This window comes from Hydractinia symbiolongicarpus, chromosome 9, assembly GCF_029227915.1.
Source record: "Hydractinia symbiolongicarpus strain clone_291-10 chromosome 9, HSymV2.1, whole genome shotgun sequence".
Taxonomy (NCBI): domain Eukaryota; kingdom Metazoa; phylum Cnidaria; class Hydrozoa; order Anthoathecata; family Hydractiniidae; genus Hydractinia; species Hydractinia symbiolongicarpus.
In genome coordinates, this window is record NC_079883.1 from 24,440,278 (window position 1) to 24,467,966 (window position 27,689).

The window sequence follows — 27,689 nt, forward strand, 5'->3', positions numbered from 1 at the left end:
AAAATGTCTGGAAAACTTTTCATTATAAGAAGAAGATTTGATGATTTAAGGTCTACCTTTTTGTAGCTAGGCAGTTTAAAAACAAAGTCATGGCAACAGAAGTAGATTTGTTCTCTTTTTATAGAAAAGTTGCTTGACATTACGAACTTAAGGAAACTACACTATTCTTCCTCAATGAAGTTGTGGAAAGAGTACTTCCTGTTTTTTAATTACTCCCACACCACTAAGTATAAATCGATTATGTCTATATTGTGAAGCTAGAGCATGTTAATTGTACAGTTTACTATACCACCTTTGTTTATATAGTACATATCAATATTTAACCTACAGATTTGATGTTATTTTTACAGTGTTGATAGTAAAAATTATGCTATCAGCTTTTCTTTGGAAGTAAAGTTTATTTTAATTGTGGGAAGACAGCTGCTAATTTAGTTGTTGCATGTTGAACAAACTATATGTATTATTGAATATGTAATTTTCACTGATTTAACAATGGTTAAATGATCTGAATATTTTATTGTCATCATTTAATGAAGCTTAAACAGTGCAATAATTTATGTTTTGTTTTGTAAAGTATAAGAAAGTATGAGAAAATCGAGTGGTGGCCTTTTCAGTAAACTTACACCGACAAGAAAACTAAACAGAAAAAGCGCAAGTCGCCAAGATCTACGTAGCTTGGGTGAAAAGGTTGGTTATTTTTGCCTTGTTTGTTGATGTTTTATAACGTTTTTTTATTGTTTTGCTTGTTTAATGTTTTACATTATTCTGTATCTTGCATGGAGTCCAACATTCAATTTCTCCTTTGTATTTGTTATTTGTATTGTTAAAATGTTTAGTATTAATTTCCTTATATCTGTGATATGTCAAGTATATTAAACATATATTCAATTGTGTATTATTATTATGTGTAGGTCAGAATTTTGTAATGCACGTAGCCATAAATTGCTAAAAAACAGCAGAAATATGTAAAAAATATTTTACCTTATCAGAGAAGGAAGGAGGAATGCTTATGCATTTTGTATATTTCTTCTGTTTGTTGCTTTCTGTTCAATTTTGGCAACCTTTCTTAACTTTTATACAACTTTAAGCCGCATTCACATGTATGTATAATTTTACTTAAGGCCTTACGAAAAATTTTATGTAAGAAATCTCTCCTTATGTAAAGGTTTTGTTCAAATGTGAGGTAGGTTTTTGTTCACATATACATAAATCTCTTACATAACTGACGTAAATATACTTCATGATTTTTGTTTTGGTTCATTCAACATGGCAGCGTTCAAGAAATATCACGTTTTTTTAGCTGCTCTTTTTTTAAGCCAGGTCGTCTAAAAAAAGCAAATGAAACATGTCTTAAAAAGAGGTCAATGATTAGAACCACAAATCTTGATAGAACTCGCAGTGTTGCCTTTGTCTCAACGTCAATTTGTGTGGCTCTTGTAAAAAACAGCATATTTAAAAACGACAGTCGAGAGCTCTTTCTTCTTGTACAAAGACATTATTTTGATTATACTTAGTTTTTGTTTTGACTGAAGATTTTAAATTGTAGACGTTCAATTATAGAATTGAATCCTATTGCACAATTTTTTTCTTATTTTGTCTTCTTTTGGCTTATGCACAGTTTCTTACAAGCTAAAAAATATACGTTAGCACTTACGAAACTCCGTAACTGTTTACGTAATTTCCGTTAAACATGTCACATGTACGTAAATATTTTGCATAACGTAAGAGAATGAATGAACACCGGCCAGTCCATAAGCCCTTACGTGAAGATTTAAGTACATGTGAATGCGGCTTTATAGTCACAGAAATTGTTTTTGTAAAATACATATGGTTATATTTTCCATTTATTTTTGTTTTGTTTTGAATGCTGCACCGTTGATAAATTTTATACAATAAGATTATGTTTTTTATTAAACAAATATTATTTTAAACAAGACAGCTCACTTCCAAGTTCATCACCAGAAAAATTGCATAGACTATTGCTATATCATATTCCTGTATTTTTTCTGTAAATTTCAAGGCTTTTGTGGACCTGACTCTCATTATTTTGTTTTGTGGGAGTACTGGCAAATGCAACTCAATTTTAAACGTTGTCTACCTAGCCTACACGAGTGCAAAAGTAGTGATTCTGTAGCTCTCTGGCTGCAAAGCATTGACCATTTGATTAGTTCATATTTAAAAATTGATGAAAATGCTAAATTGATCTCAATATTTTGTAGTTCATATCTTTGTCTTTTTGTATCGATTAATTATGCTTGTTGTCCAAAATGCTTATAAATCTGATTTCTGAGAAAGTGTTTTTGTTATAAAGTCAAGAACATTTTTTTTTTATCTTAACCGAGACAAATTTTGAACTGCTACTATGTAAAAGGATAAAAGGTTTGTGTCCCATGGTTTCACAAGGCTAAAACTATATACCTGAACTGTATACCTACCACACTTTGGTTTTCAACTTTTTGTTCGTCAACATGTTGAGCCTTATGTAGCATTGGATTTTTAGGGCCTTGTAAGTATGAAAGGGCATAAGGTCCCTGCACTTTTATATAAATAAAATAAAGAAAAAGAAAAACGCAATTCTGCAAAATTATTTCTAGAAGAATGAACGTCAGGTTCAATCTTTGAATTTGGACTATTATGCACTGATTAATTCAACAAAAATAAACTAATTTAAAGATGTGCTTGTTGCATTCACTAAATTATATACTTGAAAAGGTTTTTGTACAACCAAAAGGTAAAAGACACAGTGACTTGAATATTTATCATGTCTTTGTTTAAAAACCTGTTTTATTGTGATTTTGCATTTTTTTGGCAAATGGCAGTTATTAAAAGGGCTGCAATGAACTTGTATTGGCCTATTTCCAAACACATATAGATTAACATTTTGTATTTGTCTAATATTACAGGTATCATTATCCAAAGTACTAGGCTTAACCACCACAAACACAAATGGACTAGCTAGCAATCCAGTATCAGGTGTCGTCGCTTATCCTGCTGGGTAAGTTCTGTTTTTGAATTAATATACAAAAAACAATGTTCAACCACTTAAGTCCAGTATATAATTAATTAACTTCCACCAGTTTAAAAAAAAATGTTACGCTTAGCACCACCAATAAAAAGATTTGATGTCTTAGAGTGTTTGTTTAATTACTCCATGTGAAAGTGTGTTGTCAATTAAGTAAAAAGGGAAAATATTTTACTTCTTTCTAAGTTTTGCATTTAACTGAAGAAGAATATATTTTGTAGTTTTTGTTCTATGTAGTCAAGTTTGTAAGGATTGTGCATAGATTTATATAAGAAAATAATCTTTAGCTAATCTCTATAAAATATTATGTCATAACTTTCAGTTAATAACCACTTCTACATGGAAAAGGTGTGCTGTGTCACAAAACATGACGGGCACTAACGTTAAGACGTATATATGGGTAACACCTGCAAAGTATATACTAAATTAAAATTTGATGGCAGGCTATCGTTTTTTTAAAAGAATTAATTTTAAAATATCTATTCATTAATAGATTTTTTTCATTTCAAAGGTGTTTTTAATCTTGGCATCGTGCTTTTTTAAATTGCATTTCAATTCTTTTTTTCAAATCAACTTTTTTTAGATGTGTTATTGTATTGTACAACCCAAAAACGAAAAAACAAAGTCACATATTTAATCCGGACAAGTAAGTAGATTTATTTTATTTTCGATTTTTTTAATGTCATAAAAGCTACATATTTATCTTGTATCACCTTTAAAACTTGAATGAAAATTTACTTTTAATTTTTAAAATTGTCCACACAAAGATAGGAAATGATTACCTTATAACAATTAGGAAGGGCATATTTTTAACAGTTCTCTTTTTTAAAAGTTCTGAATAAAGATTATAGTTAAACAGGACATTATTCTTCTATATCGTAAAAGGTTTACATCGAAGTTGTTCGTTCATCTTTTCGATATAAATTCGGAGACGATATTACATTCTCAAAGGGATTTGCAAAAGATTGCCATCTTCTACGATCATGATTCCATTCACTATATGTCCTAGTCCTATGAAATGGTCGGTTTGTGTTTTCTAATGATTCTGCATCCCATGTTTTTCTGCGGGTCAGTTTCCTTTTTTCATTATTTGGTGTGAGGCGATTCGAGGATAGAACTTCTTCTTTATCTTGATGGGTAAAATCTGCTGTAAGTGATCTTGAGTAGCTTTTTAGTCTTCTGCTCTCATTCTTAATTGGTGAAGATTTATTCAGAGAGGCTGCATTGTTATTGTGAGCAGAGGGACTTTTCCTTTCAGGCTCTAAGTATTGTTTTGAATTATAAAATGCATTTTCGATACATTTACTACATTGTTCTGGCTTGAAGTACTTCTGACTGGAAACATGTTTGTGGCTACTTGTCTCCATATCTTCGTGTAGTTGGTTATTTGAGTTACTTATGTAAATGTAAACATCGTCTGAGCCTGCAGTGTGTAAAGAATTCATGCTGTGTGCCAGAAATGATAAGATCTCCATATCTATGTACTCCTCCTCTTTTAAATGTTTTGATTTATTTACTCTCTGTAAGATTTCTTGGTGTTCTATGCACAAGCTCGCTAAATGAACTGCTTTGGAAGGGCTCTTTTGCTTTGGAAAGCACCTTCGAAGCCCTTTGACAAAGTTCTTCGACATTTTTAAGTTGTTTCACTGCATCTTAGGTTTATGAGTTTGTATTTTGGAAGCAGGATAAAATATGTTTATACTGCTGTACTGTTATTGATAATCAAGTTTATGTAGACATCTTGGATCTTTTATTGTTGTCTAAATTTTACTAATATATAAAAGCTAAATAAATAGATTATATGAAAATGGCAGATGGTGTCTTAAATTTATCAGTAGACAGGTTTACTAAAAAAAATAAGTTCTTTTAAACATACTAGGAGTCGTATTTAGCTTGAATTATTCATAAAGAAAGATTGAAATAAAAACTTTCCTAATATTTTGAGAATATCTGCACTAAATAATGTAGACCTTCGCCAATTGACTCATAGGTGGTTAAATAGTAAATAATACCTTTAACTTTACCTTACACCAACATGTTGGGAGACCTTACACAGTTTTGCCTACTTGAAACCCATGTGAAGATTTTCTTATAAATTTTTTCAAGCTTTACACAACAAACTTTTGTGTTTTAACTTTTTTTATTTTAAGCATTTACTTTTTTCTGATCTTCTTTTGTTGGTAGTTTTTGTTTTACAGTTTATATTTAAGCTAAAATTATCATTGGATTTAAGTTAATTATCCCCAAGTTTTTTTTTTATATTTCCTGACTATACAAAGTACTTATCTATTTGTTTGTTTCTTTCTAAACCCTCCTACTTTTATTGAATTCTTTTTACTTTTCTCATGTTTGTTTGCACAAAAAAATCTTTCCCGGGCCCTCCCCTTTTCGAAATTTAAAGTAAAAAATGAGTTGAATAATAACAAAAAATTTTTCTATGCTTTAATATGTTATCTCCTACCTAGCTAAACTCCCAGCTCATTAAACTTTTATAAGGCTTTTGTTACATTGCTTTTTTCTTATTTTTGTTCTTCACCTTTTTCATGAAAGGTACCCTATGGTTGTTTTAAAAAAAATTTCTTCGAACTAACAAATTCTATTCTTGTAAGTACTTGTTTGTTTGAGATATAATGAATGTAAACAGATCAGTAAATACACAAAACAACAAAAACAATAACAAAGAAATTAATAAATAAAAATATATAAATAAAGAAATATTTAAAAAAATGTCTACAAGACAAGTATCCATCTATTCTATAAATGTTTATAAATAGATATTTTGTGAAGCATGTGTACTGATATTTAACTAAATTGGAAAAATATGTTTGCCATCTTAGCAAGACAAAACTTCAGTTAAAGATGCACAATCGAGAATCATAAGTCCTATTAGAGAGTTATGAAAACCATTAAAAATTACGGGCAGATGGTGTTTTTCTGACACTTTGTTATTGTGTACTACAGTTCATCACTTTGTGATGTGATGTTATGATATTGAACATCATAAAAATTCTTGTAAAAATTTAATGTTCAATATTAACATCATGTCTGTTCATGTTTATAATCTTTGTTTTTAGGAAAACCATCACATGTCTTGCTTTTTCAAGTGATGGAAGGTACTTAGTCTCAGGGGAGGTATGGTTAACTTCTCATTTCCTAGTCTCGGTAGAGGTACAGTCGAATGTGCTCATTTTCTAGTATCAGTGGGGTAGAATTAACCCTGCTCAATTCCCTGCTTGGTTACTGCAGTGGCTTTAGTTGACAAAACGTTTTAAATTTGTGGTCCAGGTATATGAGGGGAAAAATGTTTTAACAAAACTTGTGAAAAGTCTATGGAACCTGTAAAATACAAAAAAAAAAATTATGCCAGAATTCTAGCTAAATTTTGATTTTTTAAATGGTACAATTATTTTTGTGCTCATAGCCCTTAAAAGATAGTATATCCGAAGTTATTTATTGTTTTATTTTTACATGAAATAACAAATTTGTTTGACTACTTACTTTGTTGTGACCACCTGGTGGTTTACTTGTATTTTGAGTATCCTTAACCTTCTTGAAGGCTTGCAAGGGACAAAAATAAACAGAAATATTGTCCAAATTTTATTACAGCTGTTTTACATAGGCAAAAATGACAATCTTTTCCAAATGTGTATGCTTACAAACATTCAAACATAAATATATATATTACTTTGTAGTTGTTTCTCAAATCCAAAATAAAGAAAAGAGTGCAACTATAACTCTAGGGGTGTGGTCGTAATAGGGGTGCAAGATAAAAGGAATAACAAATAAAAATCATTACTTATAACACTGTAGAAATTAAAACTCACCAACTGTAAGTCTAAAGTAAGTTTCCTTTGGCAATCAGAAATTACACACTAAAAACCAAAGAGTAGGGTATTTTTGCCACTATTTTAGCTGTAAAGCTGTACACACTTTTCTTTTCTTCAACATAATTTAGACTTAAATATTGGCTTTAAAATAATTCAAATATTTATGTTTTAAGAATATTGACTACCTTCAATAAAAGAGAAAGGTATTCCTGGTAATATATTTTTAGGTGCTGCTAAATCTCTTTTCATTTATAGCCATATATTACAAGTACATATACATGCTTTATGCATACTGATTTGAAGTAAAGATGCATTTGTAGTGATCATTACAGGTTGTGTTGAAGCAATATTTTTTGTCACCTTTTATATTTGTATCACTGCTGCTTTTAGTCTGGGCAGCAACCGTCAGTGCGTGTATGGGAATTGGGTGAATCAATTGCACAAGTAGCTGAGTTAAGAGGGCATAAATCTGGCATAACTTGTGTTGTAAGTATTGTAAAATTGTTCCAACTTTTAAGCTTCACTCTTGTTTGTTACAGAGGTTAGTTTGAAGGAAAGGAAGTATATTTTCTTTTTTTTTTTTTGCTTTTGTAAATTTGTAAACTTATTAAAATTACAAACATTAAGGGTTAATTTTTTTTATTTTGTGTTATCTCCATGTAAGATTTCGAAACAATAAAAACATGTGTTTACATATGTTTTGAATTTTCTTTTACATGACAAATGGATTTTTTATGTTTTTTAATTGTATTAAACTTAACATGATTGCCTTTTGTTTTTTAACAGGAATTTTCACCGAATCAAAAGCTTCTTGTCTCAATTGGCGACCAACATGACATGCTTGTCAATGTATGGAATTGGAAGGTATATGTTTTGTCTGTGTAATATTATTGTGAAACATTATTTATCTGCCATCAATGATGTTAGAGTATTGTACATCAGAAGTATTTTAAAAATATAGTTAAATGTCTTCCTTCTTATCTTAGCTTGGACATACAGTTGCATGCAACAAATCTGGCTGTCGTGTGAGTAATTTCTTTTGAGCTTATGAAAAGAAATCAATGTTGTTATAACAAGGGAGGGTGACATATTGACTTTTTGTAAAATGCACTAGTTGCACTTTCTAACATAACAGAATTACAGAATAATTCGTTTCATGCCAAAATATTCGAAAAGCTTAAAAGTTTAGATTTAACCAAATTTCCTAAGTCAACTGTAAGCTTTGGCAAATGAACTTTAACAAGTTCAAAATGTGTAAAACTAATGTAGAAAAATAGTCTATATCACTATTTTTGGTCATGTACTGACCACAAATAGCAATTTAGAACGAATAATAATTTAGAACCTGTAGTACAAGTATGAACAATTGTCAGAGTTTCAACTGTATAACTCTTTTTATTATATTTATATTTAGGTCCGGGCTGTTTCATTTGCAGAAGATGGTCAGTACCTTGTTACAGTTGGTAATAGACATGTGAAGTTTTGGTACCTTGATGCGGAGGCATCATCGAAGGTAAAAAGTTATGAAGGTTCTCGAAAAAAACTCAACACGTGTGTTGGTAGTTACACATTTGATGTTGACATAAATGCCCTAGATATATGAATGAAGCTTGATAATGAAATACAGAAGTAACCAAAATACACTTTCAAAATTATTTGTTTACAAAAATTTGTTGTACTGCAATGTGTGGCGTTTTTATTATGCAGGGAAATGTTCCAATTACACCAATCACTGGAAGGTCTGGTATACTTGGAGAACAGCGTAATAATTGTTTCACTGATGTCATGTGTGGTCGTGGGAGAGGCTCGAAATTCACATTTTGCGTTACAAAATCTGGATTGTTGTGTATGTTTAGTGAAAAAAGAATTCTTGACAAATGGGTAGAATTAAAGGTAACTTTGATTGTTTACATAAATTTATTAAATAGATTTAAATAGCTTCAGGGTTAGGAAATAGATTCCTAACCCTGAAGACAGTGTTTTTTAGCAAATTTTATAGAACCTAGGAATATATTTCAAGGCTATAATAGCAAAAAACTGTTTGACTTGTGCTAATAAAGTTTACTAAAGTATCCTTGAAAACTCTTCGATGTTATTTCTATAGGACTCAAGTGATAATTATTTTAAAGCACACCTTGTATTGCATATCACACTCCTAAAAATTAAACCAATCAGGGTTTCAACTAAATCTACCCCAACTATGATATGTACATAGTCTAAGTTTCATTGTGACATAAGAATATAAACATTGTTTTTTTCATGAGTGTATTTATATATTCTTGTATTTAGGCTGGTAGTGCAAATTGTTTAATGGTTACTGAAGAATATATATTTTGCGGTTGCTCTAACGGCTTTGTACGGTATGTCAATGGTTTTAATTTACTTTTTTAGCATTACGTTCTTATATTTCAAATGAGTTACTTTTCCAGCCATGATTTAACTTTAGTTATAATGTTCGTAAAATAATTCTAACTTAAATTTATTGTTGTAGTGTCTTCGACCCAACGAATTTAAAATTTATTACTACCCTACCACGTCCACACAACCTCGGAGTAAACGTATCTGATGGAGTAACTCCAAAGTATGTATGCATATATTACCATCACTATTGTCAGCCTCATCTTCAGATGAATGTTAGGCAGAGTAGTTTATACTGTTGGGTTAGCTCTTGTTTTAGATTTCTTTTCTTCTTAAGATTTTATGTCCATTTCATAAATGCAATTCGATTTTTTTTCATTTTAGTGACCTCGTTAGTCCTGGTAATACCAAACATTGCCCTGATCTTGTGGCCATATCTATGGATTTAGCACATTTTAAGGTATTCCTTTATTCATATTCTGGGGTAGAATAGGGTCATATCATCTGGGAAGCGCTTGACATAACTTATCATTACTTGGACCTCCAGGATCATATTGATAGATTTGTGTTCATCAAGTTGATAATGATTTTTATAGTTAACAAGCATTTACAATGATCACAGTTTGTATATATGGGATGTGCATGATGTCAAAAAAGTTGGTAAAACCGCATCATTTCTCTATCATAGTGCGTGCATATGGGGTGTTGAGGTATGTTATTGTTAAACCTTCAGGTTATTCAAAAGCCTAATGTATTGATCAGGAAGAAAAAAACATAACTCTTAACTAAACATTTCAAATGTGGTAATTTTCATTATGTTTAGATAACAATTGTGTATTTCTTTATTAGATTCATACAGCTTGTCAGTCTTATGTCTTATAGGGTAGTCTTATGATCTTAAATTATTTAATTAGATTAGAATTCTGTAAGTTAGATTTTTCTGTGATGGAGATGTGAAAAAGTAAAAGGCAAATTCTTAACATGTTGTTTGTGAATTTTGGAATTGGCTAAAAACAGCTTCTATCAATCTTAGTCAAGATTACTGAAGCTTCCTTATTTCATAGACATACCCTGTATTTGATGAACACAGCTCTCCATGTTTACCTTCTGGTTCATTTTTGACTTGTTCATCTGATGATACAATACGAATATGGAATTTAGAATCAGGTTTGTCTTTTACAGAGTTGAATATTTGTATTGTTTTAATCCAAATACTACAGCACACAATTTTTCTTCTAGGTTCTGTTACCAATAAAGTTTACCCACGAAATTTATACAGCAAGGTGATTGTCTTACTTTCAATTGAAAAAAATATTTACAGTCGTTACTAGTTATTAGCCTGTAACTAAATTTGCCTTCAGTATATTTTATTTCTGCCAATATTTCGTGTATTGTTGACATATTTTGTGCGTCCAATAATAGTAGTACAAGAATTTAGGAGTATGTTTTGTAACTCTAAGAAATATGACAGATGATCAAACTTACACAGTTGAAGAAGACACACACAAGAGCGAGAAGTGATGAAAAATTAAAAAAAAATAAGATTAGTTGGCACTATATTTGAAAAATAAGGGAATCCAATAGGGGGATCAAAACTTGTCGAAATCCTTCTTTTTGTTTCATAGGAATTGCTAAAGGTTGTTTATATTGATGAAGGATTAACACATCTCCAAGACACGTCCATGGCTCCCTTCAGCAAAGATTCTGACAGCAAAAATGGGGTAAGATGCATGCAGATTAGCCCAGATGGTCAAGTTATAGCTACCGGTGATCGCTCAGGAAATATCAGGTAGGAACATTTTAATTTATTGATTAAAGGAAGGATAATGTGTAAACAAAATGTTGGTAGATTATGCTTTCATTAAGCTCTTCTAAGCTTCTAAGTTTTTATTTCTTTATTAGGTTATATGATATGCAATTTTTCGACGAGTTAATTCGCATTGAAGCACACGAATCAGAAATTCTTTGTGTTGAATTTTCAACCCCTGATTCAGGTAAGTTTTTAATCTTTTTATTTATATTTTATTCGTTGTTATTCTTTGGATAATGCTAACAACGCTACTTTATTGTCATTCCTCATTTGTAGGTTTTAATTTATTGGCATCGTCAAGCCGTGATCGACTTGTACATATTTTTGATATGAGAAACGATTATACCTTACTTCAAACTATTGATGACCACTCATCTTCAATTACAGCTGTTAGGTTTAATTGTAAGTATGCTGCCAATAAATTGTCATGAATTATGCAAATGAAGTTTTTGTACATGAAATATAAACATATATATGTTGTATATTTCTGTGCAACATGACCATAATGAATAAGATTAACCATGAAGAATTTCCTGAATCAAAATAGATATGTTTCTAGCCATCTAAATAATAGGTTAAGGCTAAGGCCATTACACTGATTGTTTTAATCTTCTGGTTATCCTGTTTGTTTTTTAAGGTTGGTATGCCAGGCAAACATTTAAATAAATATGACTGCAACATTTTATGAAAACCTTCTGAGCTTTCTCTTTTGTCTTTGTTTAATACGCGTTATTAATTTGATATAAGGTATTGTGTACTGTCCAGTAGACTTGCTTGTATTTTTACTCTCTTCCATCCAATCCTCTGCAAAGTACTTTGTTGGAAATTAATAGAATTAATAGAATCATGAAGCTAATGTGTTGTGTTAATTGTACATTAACCTTTTGTTATGATACACAACAAAATTTTATGGGAAGAGAAAAATAATATATAAAAGAGGTGTTCAGTCATTTCACTGTTATACAATATGGCAAAGAACAAACAAAGCGATTTTGCCAATTAATTTTTGGACGGAGATTAAATCAGACTAGACGTTTTTGGGGAACTGCATATTGTATATTTTTTGTTTAGATGACTTGGGCATGTTGCAGTTGCTAAGTTGTGGTGCAGATAAAGTTGTGATGTTTCATACTGCTCAGGTGGTAAGTAACTGGTGTAATGTTCAAACAAAGTAGCTGGATTTTATTGATAACTTGTATAAAAACAAATCAAACAAGCCAATGTGTTGTAAATGTCTGTGTAAATAAATAAACCTAAAAGTACGAAGCATGTAAAATAGTAAAACTCCTAGAGAAAATCAACCTAAATGTAGTGTCCTTGAAATTGAATTTTTGCTGAACTAGTTTTCACTAATTCAATCTACTGGTGACATGATATAGATTTATGATAAAAAACTTGACAAAGCAGAAGAAAAGGGAATACTATTTTTCATTTAGAGTGATAATGGCAATATAAATTTTATCAGAAACACTATCGTTCCTGGGAAAGCAACGCTTTATGATATGGGGATTGAACCGACCAGGTATTTGTTTGTCACTGTTAGAATGTTATTGTATTTTTAGCTTGAAATTAAATCTTAAAACTTTGTTGTAGGAAATATGCTGCTACTGTTGGTCAAGATAGAAATTTAAGGTATAGACTTTTCTTTTCAAAATGGTTGTTAATGTTGGCAAATAAGTTAATAGTTGGGCATAACACACACTTTGACCTGCAGGAAAGAAAATGCTTTGATCCTTAGGAAAAGGTGATAAGATAACTGGCCGGATTTGACTCATTATTGTTTGATCTAAGTTTAGATATATCTTCGTATGAGCAAGTCTGTCTCGCGAAACATATAAGTATATAGAAAAGGATGTTTTGATTAGTTTAATTTTTCCTAAACTTATTTTCTCAATTAAAAAAGGGGATTTAATATTTGAGTAAAATAAGTGAGTTATGTTGATTGGAAATATCAGAGAGAGAGAGAGAGCTATTATTTTCGTCCATTCTACACATCTATTAGCTATCTCTTATTTTATCAACTGCTATTTTTAGGATCTATGATATTCAAGGAGCAAAGCAGTTATATTGTTATAAAGGATCCATCAGTGAGGAGGGGAATTTGATCAAGGTACATAATGCAAACATTACTCGACAATATATCAATTGTGTCTAATATATATATGACTGTAGTTTGAAGTTCTAAGCGTTATGATTTGGATTAACGACCATCATATTTCAAGCACACCTCCTAAATAAGCGCTTATGTGAAGGCATTAAATATTTGAATTACGTCTTTATTCGTAAGGGTTTTCCACATTTTCCGCAACGTGTTTAACTTTTACAAATTGGGAACTTTTTAAACCTTTTTTTATTTAAATTTAATTTCTTCATCTTTTGTTTTTATCATTGTTCATTAAAGATTTATGTTGTCTGTGTATTGGTAAATTTTGTATGTACATCCTAAAACAAACAAACAAACAAACAAACAAATATGTCTTTCTTTCTGTGGTTCAGTTTAATGTTTAGAAAATTTATAAGCATTTGCTTCTTTTAAAAGCCCCTCTTGATTAAGTGCCCATGTAAAAAATCAAGAAAATATCTTAAGCACCCAGAACACTAATGTAAATATAGGTATTATTATTATAGATATGAGATGTTTACGACTGACTGTTCCCAAATAACATGTTTTTAACATGACTAAATTAACAAGTGTATCAATTTCCAGCTCAATTTAGCTTTAAGAATTGCTATTTTGGTGACATTTTTCTCACTGTCATAGCCTTCCTAACATTTTGGTTCTTAAATCTCACTTTAGGGTTGTTTGTTCTATCAGTAATGTTTCTAGGAGAACTTTCTTGTGCTAAGCCAACATTCAAACAAAGAAAAGCCATAGTAAAACTTCTGCTGCCAATATAATTTCTGTTTTTCAGTTCCAACTTGATTCAGCAGGTGTATATGCAGCTGTTAGCTGTTCAGACAAAACCATTGGAATTTTTGATTTTGAACATGGAGAGTGTGAAGCTGCAGTTTATGGACATTCAGGTATTGTTTACGTCACTTCATACAGGGACGGCCAAACCATCTAAAATCTCCTAAATATTCATAATATAGACTCAAAGTATTGATACTTTCTAAAATCTCCTAAAATTATTTTTATATGGGCATGCATTTTTTCAAAGTAGCTGTATTTTGCGATTATTTATTTTAAAAATTAGCATGCTAATGATGATCAGTATATAAGAATTATAATTTCCTAATTACTGCAAGACATTCGGGGAACAAATGTTTATTAGTTCATTCTTTCCTAAAATTCTATATTATTATACCCGTATACGTCTGTCACGCAAAATGGTAGCTTAGCTGCGCAGGTAGCGAGACGCACGCAATGCGGTATAAAAAGGACGGGCGAACCCGTGGATTTTTCCACGGGCTAACGACTAGTTTTGCAAAATATTCTAAAATACAAAATTCCTTTTATACGTTTTTAGTGTTGGACCCTCAAATCTAAATTCTTCTAAAAATTGCTAAAAGGTTGAAATTTTTAAGCTATCACCATCCTGTTTTAATATTAATAATTTTAATACTAGTCTCATTCTACTTTTGTCCTGTTTTATCTAATTGATTTTTATATGTGTAAACACTTTTTACATGTATAAACCCTTTTTGATGCATAAGGTTCATTCATAACTTTAGATTCAGTAACATTTAATTGAATAAAGCATATTTTGGAGCTGGATTAATGCTTTTGCAAGATAATTTTTTTAAGTCAAGAATTTATCGAAAACAAATGACTGGGACACAAGCCGTTGCATAGGCGTTGCGTTCTGTTAATTTCCTTCGCAGGAGAAATTTAGTTTAAAGATTAATAAATTTTAAATTTGAAATAGTAACAAAAAATATAATAATAAGCATATCGCCAGAGGTTTCGATAAAACAATACATCACGCTCATAAAACATCCCATACAAGTTTTCACATCAAATAACCGTTTCCATAAACATCCTGTCTATAATCCTCCTATTTATGTTTAGAACTTGTCACTGGCTTAAAATTCACAGCTGATGGGGAGCATATGATATCTGTGTCTGGAGATGGGTACATTATTTAATGTTACTTTGAATTCTATTTTTTTCTTATTTTTGAATATAATTTTTGCATTTTTATAAAACGTCACTGACAATTCATCTGCTACTGCTACTCAGATACCCTGTTATAATACCAATCAAATCTTGTGTTACTTTTTTTTCCTGTCTGTTACTTATAAGAAAACTGAGAGTGGGGTGAGGTTAGCTCCAGCTAACCCTTTTTTTTAAATGCTAGATGAACTTTCGTGCAATCTTTTCTGTGCTAATTCTGTGTCAGTGGTAATCAAGGACACTATTTTTATCAATATGACCTATTAAAGGTTAAATATTAGAGAATAATAAGGAAAAAGTATCTTAAAAGTTTAATGAACTATTTTCTTTTTAGTTGCATATTCGTGTGGAAATTACCATCTATTTTTACTGAGGTTTGTCATTCAATCTTCATCTGTTGCTTTCCTCTGTTTTGTCATCTTTCTTTAGGATGGTTATTGTTTGTATTTTAGAATATTCATAATCGTTTGCATGATTTACATCTTCCAATCCCACAAAGTGTCAATGATGACAACAAGTAAGAACTGTGTCTGTATACATTTACCATTTATATCACTCGTCTAAAATACTAAAATAGTTTGCTGATAACCATGATTTTTATGCTTTGGTATTTATGCAGAAATTTAATGCAAAAATACCAGCTTCATGATGACAGTAATGGTTGTGTAGCCACTACTCGTCATCATGAATGATGATAAGTGGTGGTCACACAACCAAGACCAACATTTTCAGCCATCCCGAGTTCTTGGATCTCCCGGAATTTGGATCTTTTTCCCGCTTTAAGGACTCTTGCATTTAAAGAAGCTTTTGTTCAAGCACAACTAGACAAATACCTAAGATATCAATCTTATTCTCTTGGTTAACGTTAGCAGTAAGAAAACCAAAACCACACTTTTATGGTCTCCAGCTTTACTCGGCGAGGGTTTGAACCTATGACCTGCCATACCGAAAACGACCGTTCTACCACCAAGTTAACTGTCGTGTCCGTACTGATCCATCTGGTAGGATTCACGTCATTATTCTGTTAAAACATAGTGTGTTTTTGTTCTTGTAGCGATTTGAGAAGAAAGACGTTTGTTGTCCCAGCATCACGTTCACTGGACTACTCTGAGCAATTTTCTGATGCGACACAAGTTATAGATAACGGTCAGTTTTCTTTATCATTCTTTTCATTTTTAAAAGATTGTTTTTTCCTGTGTAACATAAGTATGTGATCGCTTGGTATTCCACACCCGCATGACTTTGTCACTATTTCGAGATAAAAACCCTTAAATTTTGTCCCGTTCAGTGATGTTAACTATTTCTTTAGTTCCTGGGAAATCACCGGTAGGATATCGATTTAGCGTTGGTCAGTTACCATTGTGGGCGCAAAAACAGGTATGCAGCTGCAGTAGATCGCATTGTATCGAATCTGTATTGTTGTTAACTTGAGCGACTAGTTACTCCGTGTTGTCTTTGTTGTTCAGATTGGAGCAGGAGATGACGTTAGCGGCGGGAATAAAGGTTTGTCCCAGCCTCTTGGGCGTTGGGGAGAGGTAGGTTCATTCAGAGGGATTAGGGTGTAAAATGCATAAAATAGATGGTGCATATGTCAGGGATGCATGTAAAAAGCATGTGATGGCAGTAAATATCATAGTGGGTCACATAAAGTAGACTGTACTAATGTTGTTATTATTTTTATTTTAGAGAACAGAAGGAGGAGGCTTGACGACTGTGCAGGAGATTGGGAACAAAATTGGTACGTCATGATTGCAGTTTGTTTATTTTTTAACTGTGTCTTTTTTCTACATTGTTTTTTGATTTTTTCAGATTATCGAAAATATTCAAATTCTCAAGACTCCACAGAATCCATGGTGCGTCTTAGGTTTTTAAGTTTTTTTCGTCTCGGTATTTAAATATCTTACTCGTTCTAATTTTCGCGCTTACGAATTTCCGCGCAGCATAAAAGAACTATAACCAGGAAAAATATTAAATCCTAGAGTTTCAACAAAATGTAGATTCATTTTTTTATGTAAACTAGCTATAGAGTTTATATATTTTCGCACCTTTTTTAGCGCAAAATAATCTGTGTACTGAATTTCACAAAATACGAGATTTTCTGCACAAATGCGCGAAATTCACTACACGCGAAAGATTTTACGCGCGAAAATTAGTACGGATAGTCCCTATATTTCAGAAAAAATTTCTTTTAACACAACGTTAACGATGCACACACGTTCTTTTAAACCATGTTTCTTATTTAAAAAAAAAACAATTTTATTGTAAAGAAGCTTACATGTTTATTTACTGTTTTGTTTTCTAGGGTAGCGATAAAAGTAATTGTCACGAAGGCAAGGTATAGGCTTGTTTGTTTATTTTTTTAACATGTAAACCACTTGTTTGCTTGCTTGTTTTACGTGAGAACCGCTTGTTTGTTTGTTTGTTTTTATGCTCTCCATGTAAACGGCCTATATGTAAATGTCCCATTTTATTTTACTGTTCAACTCTGTAAACACTGCTTTTAAAAAATGCCATTGCAGTTAAAGCCCTTTATTTGATTGGTTCATTAATTTTGTTTTTCTTCAAAATTTTCTCTCACGCAAACATGTGCGCGTTCAAATGTTTTAAGTCGAATGCCTAGAGGTTCTCAATGACGTGCTTGTTGAATTTATTTACAGGACGATACACAAGCTGATATTATCTATCCACTGGTAACCGATGACAGCCTACAAGCTGAGGCAGACAGGTTGGAAAATACTATCACTGCTTCTCACTGTAATTCAACCTTCACTGAAGAAGAAATATCGTTCCAAACGCCTGTACATGAAAAAAACGTAGACCCTAACCCGGTAGTATATACAAGGATGGATTCACTAAAAGACATTAACGAAACCCATCCCTTAAACATAGAAGCTATTAAACTTGATTGTTCAACTAAACATAGTGTAAAAGAAGAGAAAGATGGGAGTTTTTATAAGGCAAACGAGTTTAACATTCACCGTAGTAAGCGAGATAGTTTGATTGTGACTTTGAATAACTATGTTAGTAATATGATGGAAGGCGCCAAACGCAGAGCTGTGAAAATTTCTGTTCACGGAGACGGAAGGGAGTTGGGTTTTATTGTTCATAAACAAAGGGAGGCTTCATGCTTAAATCGTAATATTTTTTGTGATAAAAAGTTTTTATTTGTCATCTTATGTTTTGTAACAGTTTTAACTTTAATTTTAAATAGTTTTTATTTTTAACAATGAAATTTTTTGTAATGTATACTTAAATATAAAATATAGATATAATATATATTTAAAATAGATATAATTCAAGAATATGAATAAACCTTAGAGCTTGTTTTCATAAGCGCATAAGTTTAAAATTTAAAGAGTTAAGTCATGTTTCACACTTGTCATTTTTAAAGTATTAGCAACTGCAATGAACTTGCAGTGTAAACTAACCCTTATTACTTAAATTATTCATAAAGAAAAATCATAATAGTTTCATCGTTGGGTCCCTCTTCACTTTGATATTTTTTTATCCGCAAAATTTTTTAATAATTAATATGTTTGGGAGCTGTCTTATGCAAAATATTGAAGTTAGTAGAAATTGGGAAATTAGTTGGAATAAGATTTTCATTTATTCAGCTCTCTTAATTGTGATGTAAGATTAAAGTTGTGATTAAAATAAATATAGTATAAATAGATGACTTATCACAAATAAATAACACCATTAAAACATATGCCACATGAACATATGAGCAACAGCCAACATGTGACTGTGTGTCTCCTAAACTAATTACCCATCATGCCTTACTGTTGACAATGTCTTTTTTTTATTCTGTCGATGCAAAATTACGCACATCTCCTCTTCTTATTGTATTTTTGTATGCATATCATAGAACGTTTCGTGTAACGGAAACACAACGCGACAGAACTTCATCTCATAATCTGGCGGAACAGGTATGTTTCTTTTATATTTCAACTTACCATGGATTTGTATTTCAGAACACGTTTTGATGGAATCATAATTTTTTTTGTAATGTTTGTAGCCTCAAGGTAAATGGTTGCTTAGTTATTGCTAAGTACTATCCGTTATATCCTATATATTTCGGCGATTAAAGTTTTGCCGTTGTTTATATCTCGAACATCGATATTTCGTGCAAACAAAGTAGCGATTCGGTTACCATTTCGAACAAAATACTAGTATTGATAAAGGATACTAGACGTTAAACTGTGGAAGAGTCCACGGGTCTGCCGGTCAGCAAATTATTTATTCTACGGGGACCAGGAAAAAGGCTGCACATTTTAAACACAAAATACGAGGATTAAGAAATGAGACAGTATTTTAGGCATAAAAGTAAAATTTCAACACTGAATTCCTTTAGAAAAGTATGAAAAACTTACCCGCAGCTCGATGTTTTTTTGATAAATAGATGTATTTTATTTTTAGAGTGAAATTGTAAATGGTGTTAATGGGAATGGTGAGATTTTTTATTTTCATTTTCATCTTTATTTGTATTATTTTTGGTAAGACTGTTTTATTACCTACTTAGTCGGGTATTAGGCTCAAATTTTATCTCAAAACTAAACCTTTTAACCTTTTAAAATTATAGACACGTCTGACATTCGTTGGTTCCTCACCCTGTCGAAACCTTCCCTGATAAAAGGGTGTAGTTGTTAAATCACAGGCGGAGAAAAGCATCATCTTGATTAACCACCATATTTTTTTGGACCTGGTAATTAAGTTGCTGAACGAATGCCTTAGACTGTAGTGGTTCTAACATTTTTTATCAAAAAATATCTTATCAAATTGGACTCTACAGTGGCAACCCTGTCTTACGTTTTCTAAATTTGACTAAGAATTAACAGGGGTGGAAATTATAAAATTGTGAGACATGAACTAACAGGAAGTTGGGGAGTCTGTGCACTATGCGTATCTCAAACATTTTGTGTGTTTCTTACGTCTCCTACATATTAGTTTCCATCCAACTTTTTGATACAACATTAGAGTAGTATAAATGCAATATATATTGCTAGTTTTTGTCAAAGTCGAGACTGTATTATAGATTTTTTTTGTTTTCCGAATGTTAAGTAAAGTAAGTGTGACCATGCATTTTTATTGTAGGATCTAATAGTGATGAAGACTCTCCCTCTGAAGGCGTTTTAAGTCCTGACGCGGATAGTGAGGATGAAGCTTTTTCACCTCTGGTGGAGCACTTTGAAAAGTTGGCCACGCCTGTGGCTGGAAGATTGTTATCGCGACAAAGAACAAATTCAAGCGGGGAAAACGATGTAGAAAAACCGTTTCAACCTGGCCATCGTGCGAGTATCTCTGCGAAATTTTTGTCCCGATCTCAGAGAAGTTCGAGGTAAACTTGCTTGTTATAAGAAGTTTAAGTTTTGTCTAAGGATGTTCGTGTTAATTTTTTCTAGAAATCGAGGCTGGGATTATTCTTATATAAGTTCTTAACTGGGAATTCGCCGTTTACTTTGTGCATTTGTATATACCACTGAGATGTCACTGTATTACATTATTGGACTATCAAGTACTCAATGTGAGTACTTAAATATGAGTACTCATTATTTAGAAGTTCTGTATTAACAAAAGTAAAAAAGTACATAGCTGGAAAACAAATTGAGTCTCGGGATGTTTTTTGTGTTCCTAATGTTTAGAAAATCTCAGCCTAAATGTTCTTAAGGGCTAAAGAACGAGTAAATATATACTGCAAGTTTTCAATGAAAATAGTTTTCTATAGAGACCTCGATGATGAGTAAAGTAAATGCAAAAATCGTATTTTCAGCTTAGATGTTGAATTTTCTTAATCTACTCCTTACAATTAAATTTACGTCAGAGTTTATATACTTTTTCATATCAACTAGTAAATTATTAAAATGTCGCTAATAAAAATATTATTACAAACGCTTACAATACATCCTGTACAGATACTAGATAATTTGATTTACTGGAAGATTTTTTTTCGACTGGCCTTAGATTGTTTTAAAGTAATATGGCGGAATTTAAAAATAAGTTGACGGTTTAAAATTTGAAGTGTGCAATCATAAATGCTGTGCATAAAAGAGGACTGGGTAATAGACAGTTCACTTAACAGGTATTGTTCAAAAATCATCTACTTTGCTTTGAAGACTTTAAATGTTTTGTCAACAGGCTGATGATGTTCTTGTTTACAACAGGATATCTAAATTAGATATCAATAGTGTTTAACAAGATATCAGGTTTTGATAACTTTTTATACCTACTAAGGTTTTAATCTCATTGCTAGCTGTACAGATCTAGATCGCGATGGAATAAAAACAATAATTGATATTAAAAACTCCAAATTTCCAGCTCAAATGGTATGCAAAATTTGGCTATTTCCTACTTGTTAGAAAAGCTTAAATTTCGCTGGGTTTAGAACAACCAAGTACTTTAATATTCCATGGTACATTGTAATGATGTTTAACAGCACTTGGGATAGACAACACACGTTAAAAGTGATCATTGTAAGAAGGAGATTGTTATCATGTTCATTTACGTCCTAATACAGATTGTACTGTGATAAAAAAGAGACTGGGCATGAGTTTTGAAATCATAGGTCTACAAGTATTCCTTGTTTAGTTACGAAATATGTCGTGTCAAGTACTGCGACCCGTTCTAGATATTTGCATCTAAATTTGCGACAGATTTGTTCTAAAAAAAGAGACGTTATTTACTACAAATTCTTCAAAGTTCTTTAAAGCCACTAAATTCTTATCTTGTTCAAGGTTCTTATAAAATTTGTGTATATAAATGATGCTATTAAAGCAAGATGGCAGAACAGGTGCTTAACCCTATTCAGGCTGGGGGGAGGGGGCAAAAATGCCCTACCTGGCATACTTTCAATGATAAGTGTGAAACCCTTTTACCCTGCAACTACTATTAGCTGACCTTTTATCATTTTGGATCAGAAATATGGAGAAAAAAAATTTACAGCAGGTGGCATGCCACGCTCATTTTGAAAGGCGTTGTTCCGATTATTTTTAGCATTTTGGTATATTGATATTATAATGAACTTAAAAGGTAACGTTTCGGTTTATATGTCTAAAGTTGTTTAAGTAACTTGTGCCCGTCGCTTTTACCGCCCTTTGACGCCCATTGGCTTTATATTTTGTTCTTAGGGAACTACTACATACGCCCTTTTTTCTTCTTTTTTTTGTGTTTTTTTTAGTTTTCACTAAAACTTCAATACTTGCGTTGCTTGTCAGTAATTTTGATATGCTCTTCTCATTTGATTGTAAGCATTTCTCAATAAATAAAAACAAGAAAGAAACTAATAAATTCCCCAAAAATTTATTTTCAAATGTGAGTAATATTTAATATACGTTGGCGCCTCAAAGGGTCTTAACTAAGTCAAAATAGCTAAAATGTTTAGTAAATTATGAAAACTAACATTATTTTCAATAAAAATAAAAAAAAAAATAAAAATCTGTAATAAAGCTACACAAATTCAAAAAAAAAAAAATGCTGACATCAGCAAAAGAAATTGTTGACAGTCAGCATTTGAGAGATGATTTTTGATTGTCATATGACGGACATCGTCCTACCAAATTTTATAAGTTATAACCTAATACAAGGGAAGTTATGGGGTAGGGCATTTTGCCCCCCACCCCCGGAACTACAATACCCTAACCCGGAACCTATACCCCCGCCTGAATAGAGTTAGCACAATAAGCGTTATATTTGTGGGAGTTTTCTCGTGAAAGTAAAAAAAAATTGACGTTGGTTGGCAATTTTGAAATTAATAAATTCAGCTTGATAACTTAAAAATAAGTATTTTTATTAACATTGCGTGAATGAACAATTACTCTTGAGAATAATAAAACTGATTTAATGCCAATCAACTCTTCTACAATATTGTTGTGACTTCATGTGCACTTCTTTGATTCTGATTTGTTTCTTTTTATTTAGAAATTCTGCTTCCACCGTGACGGCTGAAGATCAGAGAAAAAGAATTGAAGCGGTAATTAATGAGCGTTATTTTTTATATATTCACGTCTAGCATGAATAAGTCACTATCATGAACAGAAAGGTCAAATACTAAATCTAATTACTTTACGTGAGGAGAGTGTGTAATAACAGATTAAAGTTTCTCCACGTTTGGGACAATAACGTATAATAAACGTTTTAGAATTTGCTGCAGCAAAAAAAAATATTTTTTTTTGGTTTTCTGCGCAAGGTGTTTAAACTTAATATTTTATAGCTATTTACATTTTGAACACAATTTAATTTTCAGCTCAAAGCCAGACTAAACAGTAACTCTACTAACAAATCAACTAATACCAGTCGTAGCAAGGGTACCATCTTGCAACATCAGAAATCCGCAGACGATCCTTTGCCATCTAAACCCAAGGTAGAAACATCTCGATTTCTTTGTTCACTACACATGCACATTTTTGCACGCATCGAACACGTGGTCAATACATCTTCCTGCTAATTAATATTGCATCATTAAGCTCTTTGTTAAGCAACGACAAAACTGTTTGGTAATCAGACTTCCACAGTGTGGACTGAGCCTTCTTCGTCTGTTTCATTTTTCCCGTTACATTTTATAGTGTGAGAAGGGCTTATTCTTATAGGCCATTTGATTCAACCGTTTGAAAAACACTGTTTTGCGTTTAGGCTAGAGACACGATTTCGTCGAATTTAAAAAAATCCAAGCTAATGAGTAAAAGTTGTCAAAATTTATCTTTCGGTCAAGAGTTCGATCAACAGCGAAGTAATCACATTAAAAACCATATTCTGTCAAGTCCATCACTTAGTTCTGTTCAAGATTTAGGTGCTTACGACCCGCGAAGAAGTAGCACTCCCTTGCACAAGAACCCTCCCAATAGAGACGATAAAAATAAGAGGCGTTCCGCGTCTAATGCGTGGGTGCGTGGTCCTGTCGTGTCACCGCTTGCATCGCCGGTACGTTACAACCGAACGCAATCTCAACAAGGAAAAGATTCTCCAAGTAAACACAATAATAACCTAACCAGTAAAACTCGACACTCCTCCGAGAATATTTTATCGGAGAAATACAATGACGGTGTGCCTAGAAGATCTGAAAATAAAAATCGGCCACGACCGAAATCGTTAATGGTAGACGCGAAGGCGGAACGGGAATTTTTCGAGCAGATGAAAGCTGAGGAAGCCTCGCATTCAGATAACGAAATTGATATAAAAAGCAATTTACGCAAATTTACGGACGCAAACGACACTCGACCGAGCCCAGAATTATCACCTGTACGTTCCCTTGTGCGTAATTTCGATATAGATGAACAAATGGCCGGGAGACTAGACGCCACATACGACAGTAAGGCCCCAAATATTGGCAAAATGGCGGCGGAAATTAATTCAAACATGACGTCACTTACTATGCAAGCGCTTAAACAGCACGCAGATGGAGATGCTAGCGGTGATGAACCTCACGCAGGAACAAGCAAGAGGTTGATACAACTCTATGAGTCAGGAGTGTTAATGAACGGTAATATACATCAAGAATCTCCTCCTCCGATGCGAAAATCATCTTCGTCACATGTAAGTTTCTCTGGTTATGTTTTTGGTGACTACGACATTAGTTTTTGTGTGTGCGCGCCGATTTTATAGTTATAATAAAAGAATGTCTTCTCAAACCATTATCGTGTACGTCCCTGGCCTTTAATGCACAGCTTCCTTGTAGCCCCTCTAACACGTGTCATTCTTTTTATGCAACGTCAAGACAGCTTCAACAATGTCATATATTTTTATATATTTATATATATATATATATTTTTATATATTTTCTTCTTATATATAAACTTCTTACATTAATACTGTGATATGCTATTAATGCGCACAAAATCTTCACACCATTTTTTCTTTATCGCATGATTAATTCACGATTGATTAACTTATTAGAAGGCTTTTGCAGCATCCCAGGGTCCAGCAAGTCAGAGAAATGCAAAATTAAAAGGTCCGTAGTAAAGCTTCAGTATCGCGTTTGCATTTCTGTGGCATTTTGAAATCAGGTCATAAAATGGTTAAGTAATAATTAAATTAAGGGGAAGGGATGTTTTAAAAATCACAAAAAAAAAATCACGATGGGTGCGAGTTCAATTCAGTTCCACTTAAGTACTTTTTCACCTTTTTGCATTCTGCTAATTCTGTACAGGACGAGAATGAAAATCACATTAATGACGACGTTCAACAAACCAACCTTCCAAATGGTGGTGAGAGTTTTAATATTTCGTTATTATTGAAAGCAAATATTAGCTTCTTTACCAAAGTTTTACCTTGCGCTCTGTTTGTATTTGTACCTGGATTTTCTATATTATGAAAAACTATGATTTTTACTTCATCTGTTTTTTTTTTCAGTGGTGACGATGGACGATTGCCAAACCGCCATGCGTAATTTGGTTCAATCATACAGCGAAGCCACTCAGCTTCACACTAAGGTAAATGTACAAGAAGGGGTCGTGCAATACCACGTGCAATTCGTGGGAGGGGGGACCATGCATGTAATAGTTGCTATGCGTTACTGCCAGAATAAATATAAATATATATGCGGAATTCCTGGTTTCTAAATATATATTTGTAGAACAACTTTTTGACACGTGTTTTCTTTGACTGTTTGTGAAAACTACTGACAAGCACGAAAAGCATGCGAGAGGGGACTTGGACAGACTAGGAAACCAGTGAATGACGCAGCACTATGGCTGGCTTTTCACTTTTAACCAGCTGCCGGTGAACTTTTCGTCCTCTGTTCTTACACTTTTTTGGAGCGATTTTATTTGGCGACTAAAGTTTTGGGATGCGTCGCTAAATAAAAGATTTTTGTCGGCGTAAAGTGATCGCAAGTAGGAAGTTAGATTTTAAATTTCTTTGTTTATTTCTGTGTTTGTTTGGTACGTTGCGTTGCGTTGTCTTGCGGTGCGGTGCGTTGCGGTGTGGTGTGGCGTGGTGTGGTTTGGTTTGGATTTATTATCCAAAAGAATTATACTTGCTATGATTTTTACGAGATGATATATATATTTTTTTATTTCAGGTTCTAAACCAGCCTTCCACAGCGTTGCGAAAGGAGCTTCTTTCTCTGGTATCAAGAACATACTTATCCATTGAAAACAGTATGAATGCACAGCGAAAATATTTCGAAGGTATAGACGACATTTCGAATCACAGTAATGGTTTCGTTGAGTCTGAAACGTTCAAAGACCTCCAAAACACATTGACTGTGACCACCGCTACTACGGGCGATGGTTCCACCATAGAGATGTTTAATTTGCTTGACAAGTATTCAAACGTGCTTGTTGATATGATAGCCTCTAAGATGAAGAACAGAGAAACTCTAATCGAGTAAGCATGGTATTTACGTCACATCGCGTGTGCGGTATCTGCGTGTTTATGTTTTGACTCGATCAGTCGCTCGAAAAGAGACACGTGTGTGCTCACAGAGAACAATATCTACACCTCCAAAAGAAAACTGCGGATTCAGAGCATTTAAAGATATTATCAAAAAGACGCACAATTAACCGTGCGTGTTTATTTTTAAAACACGACGTGATAGTTCTCAATCATTACGTCACATGACCGGACAGAATGTTGTGTACATATGTAATCGAGTTAATAATTTACAGCGAGTTTATTTATTGTGGTTTTGTAATTTGATTGTGGAAAGTTTTTCAAGCATTTACTAAGAGTTTTTACAACTAATTTATAACGATGGATGCACAAAATATTTTTTTAATTTGTACTTTAATACGTTTTATTCAAGTGAAGGCCTTATAAGTTTTTGTTAACTACTGACCATAAAACTTCTGTGTTTTTTAAAATTTAAATTTAGATCAAGCTAACTTCTTTTAATACCTTAACCTTGTTTCCAGTTTTTTTAGTATTTTTATAGCTACGTGCACATCGTGATTTTTTATATCAAAAAACCGAAAAATTTGATTTGAATTTATTTCTCACCATATAAAATGTATATTTGGGTTATATAATTTTAAACCTCGTTTCCAGGGCTCTTTGTTTCTTCTTTTATTGGTGAAACAAGAGACAAAGGACTCTGGGAAGGTTTTTTTTTGTTGATTTTCTGTTGATTGATTTATCTGTTTCACGTTGATGATGTAATAAAATTTTTATCAGTAAACACTACTTGCCATGCGCAAAAAAATTATTTCCAATGTTTTCTATTATGAAGAAGAATTTGTCTTGTTCAGCTACACCTAGACTGCTCAACCTTAAAATGACGCTCAGGATAATTTCAACACTGCTTGCTGAAAAAAATATTAGAGTAAAAGCAAGAACAGCGACTCCCTTTGTTCAATCTTTTTTTTAATGTTTTATTCAATTCATATCATAAATATATTCAACCACAAAGTTAGGCTACAAAGTACCGTACTACCACGTGTAAACAGTGGATAAAATTTGATGAATTTTTTTACTCGTACGTCCTTTGATGACTTATTCCAGTATAGAATTCTGTGGACGTTTTGCAATGTTGAAATCATTTGTCTGCTTTATTTTTAAATTTTTAAATGTAGACTGCCTTCAAGATTCAAAACAACATGGAACACTTGGACATCTCAGTGGATG

At 32.4% G+C, this 27,689-nt stretch overlaps 1 protein-coding gene across 2 annotated transcripts; it reads left to right on the top strand.

The window, feature by feature from the left end:
- The first annotated feature begins 538 nt into the window (after positions 1-538).
- LOC130658007 (mitogen-activated protein kinase-binding protein 1-like) lies at positions 539-27,270 on the top strand. Of its 2 annotated transcripts, XM_057461028.1 has the most exons (42): positions 539-687; positions 2,904-2,995; positions 3,606-3,668; positions 6,097-6,154; positions 7,240-7,335; positions 7,636-7,713; positions 7,836-7,874; positions 8,264-8,362; positions 8,557-8,742; positions 9,139-9,209; positions 9,341-9,430; positions 9,592-9,667; positions 9,804-9,917; positions 10,272-10,374; positions 10,447-10,490; positions 10,833-10,996; positions 11,110-11,201; positions 11,294-11,419; positions 12,089-12,159; positions 12,454-12,539; positions 12,611-12,649; positions 13,052-13,127; positions 13,930-14,041; positions 15,030-15,093; positions 15,469-15,508; positions 15,587-15,651; positions 16,189-16,280; positions 16,444-16,511; positions 16,601-16,669; positions 16,821-16,872; positions 16,944-16,987; positions 17,437-17,469; positions 17,792-17,859; positions 19,003-19,063; positions 19,554-19,584; positions 20,229-20,472; positions 23,049-23,100; positions 23,374-23,490; positions 23,760-24,659; positions 25,273-25,330; positions 25,476-25,555; positions 26,146-27,270. In XM_057461028.1, exons 1-42 carry the CDS (start codon positions 586-588, stop codon positions 26,455-26,457), a joined length of 4,527 nt encoding a protein of 1,508 aa, XP_057317011.1. In that variant the 5' UTR covers positions 539-585; the 3' UTR covers positions 26,458-27,270. The 2 variants fall into 2 exon arrangements, with proteins under 2 accessions (XP_057317011.1, XP_057317012.1); XM_057461029.1 differs by lacking the exon at positions 23,374-23,490.
- Positions 27,271-27,689: the final 419 nt, after the last annotated feature.

Bases quoted from the DNA above. Each gene is read 5' to 3' on its own strand.
- LOC130658007 (XM_057461028.1), top strand. From the start codon at position 586: ATGAGAAAATCGAGTGGTGGCCTTTTCAGTAAACTTACACCGACAAGA. The intron at 10,997-11,109 runs GTAGGAACATTT...TTTCTTTATTAG, and splicing joins GATCGCTCAGGAAATATCAG to GTTATATGATATGCAATTTT. The intron at 15,652-16,188 runs GTAAGAACTGTG...TTGTTCTTGTAG, and splicing joins AGTGTCAATGATGACAACAA to CGATTTGAGAAGAAAGACGT.